We start from the raw sequence: 12790 nt of genomic DNA, 5'->3' as shown, positions 1-12790 counted from the left end.
CTTTTATATTTACTGTTAAGGCGACGTTTCGGTAAAGATCCTTATACCGTAGCCTTTACAGTAAATACAGTAGTTGTTATCCCAAAATTGTGGACAACCTTGCTTGACAACGGTCTAAAGATCTATATCGAAACGTCGCCTTTACAGTAAATACAGTAGTTGTTATCCCAAAATTGTGGACAACCTTGCTTGACAACGGTCTAAAGATCTATATCGAAACGTCGCCTTTACAGTAAATACAGAAGTTGTTATCCCAAAATTGTGGACAACCTTGCTTGACAACGGTATAAAGATCTATATCGAAACGTCGCCTTTACAGTAAATACAGTAGTTGTTATCCCAAAATTGTGGACAACATTGCTTGACAACGGTCTAAAGATCTACATCGAAACGTCGCCTTTACAGTAAATACAGTAGTTGTTATCCCAAAAATGTGGACAACCTTGCTTGACAACGGTCTAAAGATCTACATCCAAACGTCGCCTTTACAGTAAATACAGTAGTTGTTATCCCAAAATTGTGGACAACCTTGCTTGACAACGGTCTAAAGATCTATATCGAAACGTCGCCTTTACAGTAAATACAGTAGTTGTTATCCCAAAATTGTGGACAACCTTGCTTGACAACGGTCTAAAGATCTATATCGAAACGTCGCCTTTACAGTAAATACAGTAGTTGTTATCCCAAAATTGTGGACAACCTTGCTTGACAACGGTCTAAAGATCTATATCGAAACGTCGCCTTTACAGTAAATCAAGAAGTTGTTATCCCAAAATTGTGGACAACCTTGCTTGACAACGGTCTAAAGCTCTATATCGAAACGTCGCCTTTACAGTAAATACAGTAGTTGTTATCCCAAAATTGTGGACAACCTTGCTTGACAACGGTCTAAAGATCTATATCGAAACGTCGCCTTTACAGTAAATACAGTAGTTGTTATCCCAAAATTGTGGACAACCTTGCTTGACAACGGTCTAAAGCTCTATATCGAAACGTCGCCTTTACAGTAAATACAGTAGTTGTTATCCCAAAATTGTGGACAACCTTGCTTGACAACGGTCTAAAGATCTATATCGAAACGTCGCCTTTACAGTAAATACAGTAGTTGTTATCCCAAAATTGTGGACAACCTTGCTTGACAACGGTCTAAAGATCTATATCGAAACGTCGCCTTTACAGTAAATACAGTAGTTGTTATCCCAAAATTGTGGACAACCTTGCTTGACAACGGTCTAAAGATCTATATCGAAACGTCGCCTTTACAGTAAATCAAGAAGTTGTTATCCCAAAATTGTGGACAACCTTGCTTGACAACGGTCTAAAGCTCTATATCGAAACGTCGCCTTTACAGTAAATACAGTAGTTGTTATCCCAAAATTGTGGACAACCTTGCTTGACAACGGTCTAAAGATCTACATCGAAACGTCGCCTTTACAGTAAATCAAGAAGTTGTTATCCCAAAATTGTGGACAACCTTGCTTGACAACGGTCTAAAGATCTATATCGAAACGTCGCCTTTACAGAAGTTGTTATACATAAATTGTGTCCACTTTAGTAATTGTGTGTTAACTCATTTCAATGAATGAGATGGGGTAAAGAGAGTTTAACCTCGCATTCATCATAACTGCATTTTAAAGCGACGAGCATGCACGTGTGCGCGCGCTTGTGTATTTGCTTCTTTCGACCGGACGCCTGTGTTATTTATAGTGCTAGCCAACTTAGATACCATTCCGCAGTTTAACATGAATACCCCGCTCTAACACCATATACCGACTCCGAGCCGACCAGTCTTTGTTTTAGCCCCTTAATGCCGAGTGCCAAGCAGGGTAACAACAAGCACCTTCTTTTAACATTTTTGGTATGACGCCGCCGGGGATTGAACCACCGGCCTTCCGCGCTCCGCGGAGATGCTCTGTCCACTACACCAAGGTGAGTGAGTGAGTGAGTGAGTGAGTGAGTGAGGCACGGCACCCTGTCAATAATCGAGTCTGGGCCAGGCCAACCAGTGGTCGATAGTATGAGCAACGATCCACATCGAAACAGTTTACACATTGTCACCACCTCATTCCTCAGACAACCATGGTGCACTAAACTGCCTGAGCAGTTCAAAGGTTCAATGAAGCATACGAAACTCAATCAGCTATTTTGTTAACCTACCATGAAGATATTCCGTTTTTCAAGGGAAACATTTGACGATTAGACATGTTATTGAACATGACTTGAACTGTGATTCATCCAAAAGGTTGACGTTATCCGCTTGTGTGAGGTCATTTCCGGGTTATTTTAGTGCGGAACGTGTGAATACCTTCGTACGAATCGAAAATATCATGGCAATAGAAAATCTATTATGGGAGCCTTTTGAAAGAATAACATACATGTATTTTCACTAAAAAATGATAACTACGACACATAAAACACAAGTAGTCATTTCTTTTACATATAATGTCATTATAGAAATGTTTGAAATTTAGCCATATTTTAATAACTTTTGAAACCGCGTAAAAATACACTGCCTGAGTGAACCGCCTCAAGTATTATATAGCGCCAAATCATATTTGTGTAAATAAGTATACAGCTTTTCGAGCAAGCGAACCTCCCATCGATGTATGGAGCTTATTAAAAATAGTTCCTCCTGGGGACCTCATTTGCATATTTATCGGTGAGTGAGTGAGTTTAACGAGACTTTTAACAGTATTCCAGTCATATCACGGTGTGTCAGCTTAATGTGGGAGGAAAGCCCCAAGTGATGCAGGTCTCAGACGTTTACCACTTCGGTGAAACCCACGAGCAGGGGTATGGTGCTGACAACCCTAGAAACATAATCGGGGCGACCCGGGATTCGAACCCACAACCATAGGTTTGAGGCATGCCCATAGGACGCAAATCTGACAAGCGAATTGCGGCGCCTTAGACGACTGGGCCACCCGTGCCCCCCATATTTATCGGATCGTGATAAGTTTATGAGATTGGCTTATTGCATCGATAAATAAGTATATGTAGTTTATATCATTGCTGTGTTCGTGCGCCCCTTAGGCCTACCAGAAAGATATGCCTATACATGTGTACTAGTATTCAATCTGATTGTGTTAATAGATCTGTTAGTCATTACTTAGCCTTGCTCTAAGGCTGTACTGAATGATAAGTCCAAGGGTGTACAGTTATTATCCATATAAAAGGCAAGTCTACTTAAGCGGACAGGACACTCTAAGGGCGCCTAAGAGACGTGTGCAAGTCTAGTCATAACAGAGCTTGTGGGTTTCACGTCAGCAAAGCCTCAAGCTAACACGCCGTGATGACTGAAATACTGTTCAAATCGGCGTTAAACTAACCTCACTCACTCACTTTAGACCAAATTATTTATCAATTCTTAATCAAAGATGCTTGGAAGAGTTTAAAATATTTACAGTTTCTTTTGACAGATAATAAAAAATAAGAGACGTTTTACTATTTCTTCACGGGTAACGGGCCCAATACCAACCCCATTCGGTACTCATGCCCGACGTTTGTTCCTCCGCAGACGTACTTTACTTTTAAAATGGGGAATAAATCATAATTATTTCTTTTGACTCGTTTGAAATCGGCACATCGTTTCCACAGTGTTTCTGCATATGACCAGGTTTGAAATGAAACTTCACAAAAAAACCCGTCTCGAACATGTGTTAACAACACGTGGGCTGTGTAATCAGTGTAGATATGTCTTATTTCTCCTGGTTCCACTGAACCTCTTGAAGGGTGTATATTACCTGGAGTCTACTGATGCCTACAGTTTCGTTTCATTTATTGTTTAACGCCGCACTCAGCAATATTCCAGCTATATGACCGCGGTCTGTAAATAATCGAGTCTGGACCAGACAATCCAGTGATTGAAATCATGAGCATCGGTCCACGCAATTGGGATACGACATGCATCAACCAAGTCAGCGAGCTTGACCACCCGATCCCTTGAATCGCCTCTTACGACAATCACAGTCGTCTCTTACGTCAAAGCATAGATTGCTGATGACCTATTCTAACCCGGATCTTCACGGGTCGATGCCTACGCTGACAAACGCCTATACAACCATCTTTATGCATCAGTGACTGTCTCAGCTACTGCCTTTAACCTTGAAATAAAGTGGTATACTCCATGTTATTGTGGACTAATGCTTACACAAGCAAACACATTAACACATTTCGGGTTCTTTTCTGTCACCCTTTCAGATCGGTATTGGGTTGGTTGGTTGGTTTGTTGTTTAACGCTGCTTTCAGCAATATTCAAGCTATATGACGGCGGTCTGTAAATAATCGAGTCTGGACCAGACAATCCAGTGATTGACATCATGAGCATCGATCAACGCAATTGGGATACGACGACATGCATCAACCAAGTCAGCGAGTCTGACCACCCGATCCCGTTAGTCGCCTTTTACGACAAGCATAGTCGCCTTTCACAGCAAGCATGGGTTGCTGAAGACCTATTCTACCCCGGATCTTAACGGGTTCCTTTGACGACGGGGTCATCTGTGCCTCCACGTCGAATAAGGATAAAGATAACGCAAAATATCTGCCACTCAACATCACTACAGCCAAAATGCCAACATAGGCCACATTGAATTATTAGGCTTAGTTATCCACGTGTGTTTACGGTTGCTCTTGTGTGTAAAACTTTCAGAGAAACCTGTTCCTGAGGACAATGACACTTCCCGGTCCGGGCGTCAAGTTTTGTCAGACGCCTGTGATGCCGGGGAGAATACGGATATGACGCTTATGGCGACGAGGAACAGAGAAAACGTCACGTCTCATCATGTTCCATACCACGAAAAACACATAAACTCAATGTACTAACTTCATTTCGTGAGGAAACACACGCGACAGTTACACACCATTAGACGCGGGCGTTCTGCCGTGAATTACAATGCTACTTCAAATGACGTCGGTCCTTTGAGGTGACACGCCCACAAAACGATATAGTGATGGCCTACGTGTGTGACCACTTAGAAACATTAGTCCGAGATTCTCTTTCCTTTCCAATGATGTTATCAATATTTGAACTGAGAACCTTTTCACGTTTTCATAACATGATGCTCTCTCACCAAACCAAATATATACACCACACGCACAAAGCCATGATTATCCCTTGTCCAAATCATTATAATGACTATAACAGTCCAACTTCTTTCATAGGCATTTAGAAGTTGGAGTACTAAGTAAGGATAGAATTTATGGATGAACAACATCTTCATTTCAATTAAGAGCGACGTTTCGGTGTACATAGGTTCTAACACCGTTAAACTGATCAAGGCTGCATAATCCAAGGCTTAACTAATCAAGGCTGTACTATCCAATTTTTTTCTCTTATCACGGATGTGCTATCCAATGTTGTACTTATCACGGCTATGCTATCCAAGGTTTAACTTATCAAAGATGTGCTATCCAAGTTATAACTTAGCAAGGTTGTGCTGTCCAAGGTTTTACTTATCAAGGCTGTGCTATCCAAGGTTTAACTTATCACGGCTGTGCTATCCAAGGTTTTACTTGTCAAGGCTGTGCTATCCAAGGTTTAACTTATCAAGGCTGTGCTGTCCAAGGTTTTACTTGTCAAGGCTGTGCTATCCAAGGTTTTACTTATCAAGGATGTGCTATCCAAGGATTTACTTATCACAGCTGTGCTATCCAAGGTTTAACTTATCAAGGCTGTGCTATCTAAGGTTTAACTTATCAAGGCTGTGCTATCCAAGGTTTAACTTATCAAAGATGTGCTATCCAAGTTATAACTTATCAAGACTGTGCTGTCCAAGGTTTTACTTATCAAGGCTGTGCTATCCAATGTTTTACTTATCACAGCTGTGCTATCCAAGGTTTCACCTATCAAGGCTGTGCTATCCAAGGTTTTATTTATCAAGGCTGTACTATCCAAATTATAACTTATCAAGGCTGTGCTATCCAAGGTTAAACTTATCAAGGCTGTGCTGTCCAAGGTTTTACTTATCACGGCTGTGCTATCCAAGTTATAACTGATCACAGCTATGCTAGCCAAGGTTTAACTTATCAAGGCTGTGCTATCCAAGGTTTTACTGTGCAAGGCTGTGCTATCCAAGGTTTTACTGTGCAAGGCTGTGCTGTCCAGGGTTTTACTTATCACGGCTGTGCTATCCAAGGTTAAACTTATCAAGGCTGTGCTATCCAAGGTTTTACTTATCACAGCTGTGCTATCCAAGGTTCAACTTCTGATGGCTCTGCTATCTAAGGTTTTACTGATCAAGGCTGCACAATCCAAGGTTTAACTTATCAAGGCTGTACTATCCAAGGTTTAACTTATCAAGGGTATGCTATCCAAGGTTTAACTTATCAAGGCTGTACTATCCAAGGTTTAACTTATCAAGGCTGTGCTATCCAAGCTTTTACTTATCAAGGCTGTGCTATCCAAGGTTTAACTTATCAAGGCTGTGCTATCCAAGGTTTAACTTATCAAGGCTGTGCTATCCAAGGTTTAACTTATCAAGGCTGTGCTGTCCAAGGTTTTACTTATCAAGGCTGTGCTATCCAAGGTTTAACTTATCACGGCTGTGCTATCCAAGGTTTAACTTATCACAGCTTAGGATCAGGGCTGATGGATCAAGGCTGCACTCACAGAGGCTCGACAGATCAGGGCTGATGAATCAAGGTTGCACTGATCAAGGCCACATTGACCATGGCCCATCTGACCTCAGCTCAACAAACCATTGTTGCACGGACCAGGACATCACTGACCACGACAGCACTGTGACAACCATCCTGTTGCTGTGGCTATCTGTGACAACCATCCTGTCGCTGTGGCTATCTGTGACAACCATCCTGTTGCTGTGGTCATCTGTGACAACCATCCTGTCGCTGTGGCTATCTGTGACAACCATCCTGTTGCTGTGGTCTTCTGTAACAACCATTCTGTTGCTGTGGCTATCTGTGACAACCATCCTTTTGCTGTGGCTATCTGTGACAACCATCCTGTCGCTGTGGCTATCTGTGACAACCATCCTGTAGCTGTGGTCTTCCGTGACAACCATCTTGTTGCTGTGGTCTTCTGTGACAACCATCCTGTTGCTGTGGCTATGTGTGACAACCATCCTGTTGCTGTGGCTATCTGTGACAACCTTTCTGTTGCTGTGGCTATCTGTGACAACCATCCTTTCGTAGTAGCAATCTAACAACCACCTATTGCTGTGGCTATCTGTGACAACCATCCTGTTGCTATGGCTATCTGTGACAACCATCCTGTTGCTATGGCAATCTAACAATCAAACTGTTGCTGTGGTTTTCTGTGTCAACCATCCTGTTGCTGTTGTAATCTAACAACCATTCTGTTGCTGTGGCTATCTGTGACAACCATCCTGTTGCTATGGCAATCTAACAATCAAACTGTTGCTGTGGTTTTCTGTGTCAACCATCCTGTTGCTGTTGTAATCTAACAACCATTCTGTTGCTGTGGCTATCTGTGACAACCATCCTGTCGCTGTGGCAATCTAACAACCATCCTGTTGCTGTGACTATCTGTGACAACCATCCCGTTGCTGTGGTCTTCTGTAACAAACATCCTGTTGCTGTGGCAATCTAACAACCATCCTGTTGCTGTGGCTATCTGTGACTACCATCCTGTCACTGTGGCAATCTAACAACCATCCTGTTGCTGTGACTATCCGTGACAACCATCCCGTTGCTGTGGTCTTCTGTAACAAACATCCTGTTGCTGTGGCAATCTAACAACCATCCTGTTGCTGTGGCTATATGTGACAACCATCCTGTCACTGTGGCAGTCTAACAACCATCCTGTTGCTGTGACTATCTGTGACAACCATCCCGTTGCTGTGGTCTTCTGTAACAACCATTCTGTTGCTGTGGCTATCTGTGACAACCATCCTATCGCTCTGGTCTTCTGTGACAACCATCCTGTTGCTATTGCCATCTATTATGACCAACCTGATGGTTTCGCTATCTGAACACCATCCTGCATGTATCTGAATTGCCTCAAAGAGCATACTCCCTCAGTTGAGCTCACAATGAATATCACCAATACCATATTATCCTTTTCAGTGAATCAATGCTTGTATGGAATAATAAGGAACACCAGAGTGCAGGATTATCATCTGCAGCCATGTATTACCTGTTGTGTAAGAGTGAGTAAGTTATTGGGCTTAAAGCCACTTGGAACAGTGTAAAGGTCATAGTATGGAGGTTCAGTTTAACATAGATGTGAACCACTTCAGTGAACCACAGTTATGGTGCTGATAGTATCTTAATTAGGGAAAAACTGAGATTCAAACACATGACTTTAATCCTGGTGCAGCTAAGGGACACAACTCTACATGACAGCTATGGCGTCAGTGTCCCTGTCAGGTCAGAGAATCATACATATATGACAGGCAAACACACTCACTACTGAACTAACCCTAGACCCAGGACAAGTCTAAGTGTGACATTTTTTAGATCTTGATGCTAGTCTTCCCCTGGAAATTTCACAAATAGTATACTTTCTACACAGATATACCTCCAGATCTTCATCTGAGAAAGATGGAAGTTCATGTGATGAATCAAACAGTGATTCCCAGTTTCAGGTGGTAGAGATTAATTGCTGCGACAACCTTCTGTGTGACATTTTATCACGTGTCAAATGTGACATCTGGGCTGGAAAGGTGTTTATGTTTACTCTCCACTGACAAGGTCAACATTCACTGTTGTCACAGCGATGCTGTGTTGACAAGGGAGTTAACTCTGTAAGGTTGAGGTTGATGGTAAACAAGTTTAATTTTCTTGTTTGTAAACCCAAATTACCTTTCTCACTTCCATGTCATGAGAGGGAATGAAAAAAGCATTTCCTAACGAGAAAAATAAACCAGGGTTCTCTCCTACAAATATTGAACAACTCCAAGGCTACAGTTTGTCCATGTTCCTCTCACATAATAGATAAACACATACATAAAAATGACAAATTAGACAAAAAACAAAAGAATTTCAACAGAATGAAATTTGTTTTGTGAGGTCCTAAACTCCTTATTTCATTCATCAGAAAAATGGTGAGTGAAATATCAAAGTGTATGTAAAATTGTACTATTAAACTGAATCCACAGCCATGTAATTGTTCTCCATTTTTTAATAAATGACATGTTCAGTCTCATTCAAATGCAGAGAGGTATTGTAGCGGAATAAAAAAATCTGATTTTAATGAGACAGTGACAAGTCCAAAATAATTACTGAACCATCCCTTGATAGCATGTTTGATACTTGACAATGGTGAGGTGAAATGAGATCATTGCACTTGAATAGTAACGTACATGCACATGTGTGTGTGTCTCTGTGTGTGTGGCTGCTTATACTAGTCCGGACTAATGCTGGTTTGATAGTGCTAGCCCACTGAGATACCATTCTACAGTTTAACATGGATACACCACTCGGATGCATTATACTGATTCCGAGCTGACCAGTCCCTCTTTTAGCCCCTTATGGACTGACCATTTGATATGGGGGGGGGGGGGGGGGGGGGGGGGGGGGCTGTAGTCCCTGTGATTTTGTAAAAAACAGATATGTCTTTAATCAAAAATATGAGCAAAAATATTTTTGCAACAATGTGAATTTTGTGCCAGACAATTTCTTCTTTTCCAACAATATGAAGCATAATTACTTTTAAGAATTTATAGGAACAATTTTATATTTTTTAAAATATCAAATGGTTGGTCCTTAATGCCGAGCACCAGGCAGGGTAACAACAAGTACCATCTGTTGCCATCTTTTGGTATCATGCGGCTGGGATCGAACCACCACCCTTCTACTCTTCAGGCAGACGCTCAATCCAAGAGGCCAGTGAGGCAGTCCACTTGAGGATGGACACCACACAAGGACAATATAGTACTGTAAACAATCCATTGCTACACCCAGAGTTTCACAAGCTGAACAATGTTAACCAAGTTTTGGGGGATTTGTTTGTGATGGAGGGGGTGATTGTCAGCTCTTGTTGATGGGGGTCTTGAGTCAACTCTTACCTGGTGTGGGGGGAACATGTCTAGCAGCCTGTTATCCATGCCGAGGATGCCTGGTGCCTGCCATGTTGTCGCCATCTAGATCTGTCTGCTCACCGAGTGGACTGGACTTGGCTCCGGCTCACCTGAAATAACAGTCCACAGAGAACCTGTGAGGGACCGTCCCAAAACAGAGCACTTGCTTTTCCGTTGCAACTAGCGAACTGAATGGGACATTGTTATTTCTGGAAATAATGAATTATTGTTTTATGGCAGGAAGATGTCACAGTACTCCGTGTAAATCACTGGTTAATGTGACTCCTGGGATTAGGGCAAAAGTGAGTGAGTGAGTGAGTGGGTAGGTGAGTGAGTGGGTAGGTGAGTGAGTGAGTGAGTGAGTGAGTTAGTGAGTGAGTGAGTGAGTGAGTGAGTGGGTGGGTGGTTGAGTGAGTGGTTGAGTGGTTGAGTGAGTGGGTGAGGTTTTATGCCACTTTTAGCAATATTTCAGCAAATTCACGGTAGGGGGCACCAGAAATTGGCTTCACACATTGTAACCATGTCAGAAATCAAACCCGGGTCTTAGGCGTGACGAGCTGACACTTTAACCACTACCCGACCGCCCCAGGGCATCAAGGATGTCAAATAATCTAGGGAATGATAATCTATTGATTATAATCTATTTGATTTTTTCATCCACTGAAACACTTTGGAAACACTTAGTGCATTTTGACTCTTGATAAGCAACAAGTGACTGGAAGCGTATGTCCAGGTATGACAATATCAATGAGGATTCAAACTCAGACAACATTATTGCCATGTTGCATGCCTTTAGGCCCCACAACCATGTACCAATTTGTTTCACTTAAATGCCACAGTGCGTTTTCATTGTGTCATGCAGTATACAATCTCATTACATCTTCTCTCAAGATCTGGTTCAGTTCAATGTAAAGAATACTAAATACTAAAGAGTCCACTAAATCATGCTGAGGACAAGTTAAAATCCAATGATTGGTTGGTTGGTTTGTTGTTTAACGCCGCACTCAGCAATATTCAAGCTATATGATGGAGGTCTGTAAATAATCGAGTCTGGACCAGACAACGCAGTGATTAATATTATGAGCATCGATCCATGCAATGGGGACTGATGACATGCACAACCAAGTCAGCGAGCCTGACCACCCAATCCTGTTAGTTGCCTCTTACGACAAGCAAAGTCGCCTTTTATTTCAAGCATGGGTTGCTGAAGACCTATTCTACCCCGGATCTTCACGGGTCGAAAATCCAATGATGGTAATCCTCATTAACTAATAGCATTTGAGGGCTTTAATTCTGAATCATTCGGAATAGTTCTGAGTATTGCCACAAATTGGAACTGAATAAAACTGAGAAAAAAATAAATATTGCACCCCTTACAAAGACGAAAAATGTACATGACAGTCCACAGTTTTGTGTGTTTATTACATATTTTTTTACAGAAAACAAAAGTGCAGAAGGGGTGTACAATTGCCTTGTATTTATTATCAAAAAGGTTTCAGTTTCATCAAGGTTTAACTAAGTTTGTTTACAGCCGGTTCGCTCTGACAACAAATGTGTTGTGTGTGGTTTTAATAAGCACCCCCAATATCAATTTTCCAAGCATCTGTGCACTTATTACAACGAAAATGGTATTTTTATACCTTATACCAAAAACTAGCAGTTGTAACTGTTTGTACATGCTAATTTATCATATCTTTTTAGAGATATTTGTTTTTATCTACTTTAATATTATCAAATTCACACTTGGTCCTCTGCATATTTCTGGCCATTTTCATTTGTTTGTTGTTTGTTTGTTATTTAACACCACACTCTGCAATATTCCAGCTATATGAGTATAGTCTGAAAAATAATTGAGTCTGGACCAGACAATCAAGTGATTGACATCATGAGCATCAATCCACACAATTGGAATACAATGGCATGCATCAACCAAGTCAGCGAGGCTGACCACCCGATCCTGTTAATCGCCTCTTACGACAAGCATAGTTGCCTTTCACGGCAAGCATGGGTTGCTTAAGACCTATTCTACACTGAATCTTCATGGGACAGAATTTTGTAGTGAGAAATCAAAGAAAGATTGTAAAAATAAGCGACTAAACCCTTTCCATAATCATAAGAAAGCTTGGCTGAGAGTCCACTGAACGATTTTTAGCAATGTCTGAACTTTAAATTATTATCGCCTCTTACGACTAGCCTAGTAGCCTTTTATGGCAAGCATGAGTTGCTGAAGACCTATTCTACCCAAGATCTTCTCGGGGCCTTGAGGAATTCCTTTCTTCTTAACCCCAACTTCCATTAAAACAACTTCAAGTGACAAAGGTCGTTCTAGCACAGCGGTTTCAAATGTAAACAGACAGATTGCTGATCCAGTCTCATTTCCACCCTATGCATGCACGTTGCTCTAGAAGTGAAACAATCTTGAATGCAACATTTAACCCCATTTCACCTCACCTCAAAGTCATTTAGTTTATATATTCAAAATAACCCCAAGGTCTTGTTTCATGGCTTTCTCTGTCACTTTGCAAAGAGATAGGAGACAACATCTTCCTGAGGCAAGGGAGTTAACTGACTGTAAAAGTCCAGTTTCCACCCTTGCCGAACTAGGCTGGAATTATGAGTTTTGGCCGGACTAATGAGTCTATGCATAGTCCAAAAAAAATGGCATAAAGAAATCGCTGAGCAGATTTTGGTTGATTGCAGAATTTCTAAAGCATGTGTACCACCCACTCAGTGCCAACACATATTTTCCAAATCTTTTCATGTTTTTAAATCAAGGTTCTCATGTGATT

The 12790-nt window shown here is 41.5% G+C and overlaps 1 protein-coding gene across 2 annotated transcripts in view; it reads right to left on the bottom strand.

Moving 5' to 3' along the window:
• The window catches only part of LOC124114760 (inositol-trisphosphate 3-kinase homolog), an 84852-nt gene that overhangs the window by 48515 nt on the left and 23547 nt on the right, over positions 1–12790 (bottom strand). For both annotated transcript variants that reach the window (XM_046475551.2, XM_046475559.2), the window contains exon 2: positions 9990–10111. In XM_046475551.2, coding sequence (XP_046331507.1) covers positions 9990–10064 — 75 coding nt within the window. In that variant the 5' untranslated portion in view covers positions 10065–10111. The remainder of the gene's footprint in view (positions 1–9989; positions 10112–12790) is intronic.

Source organism: Haliotis rufescens, unplaced genomic scaffold (assembly GCF_023055435.1).
Source record: "Haliotis rufescens isolate VD_foot unplaced genomic scaffold, xgHalRufe1.0.p SCAF_4, whole genome shotgun sequence".
NCBI classification, from domain to species: Eukaryota; Metazoa; Mollusca; class Gastropoda; order Lepetellida; family Haliotidae; genus Haliotis; species Haliotis rufescens.
Note: the sequence above shows the minus strand (reverse complement) of the source record. Positions and strands in the feature narration are given on the sequence as shown.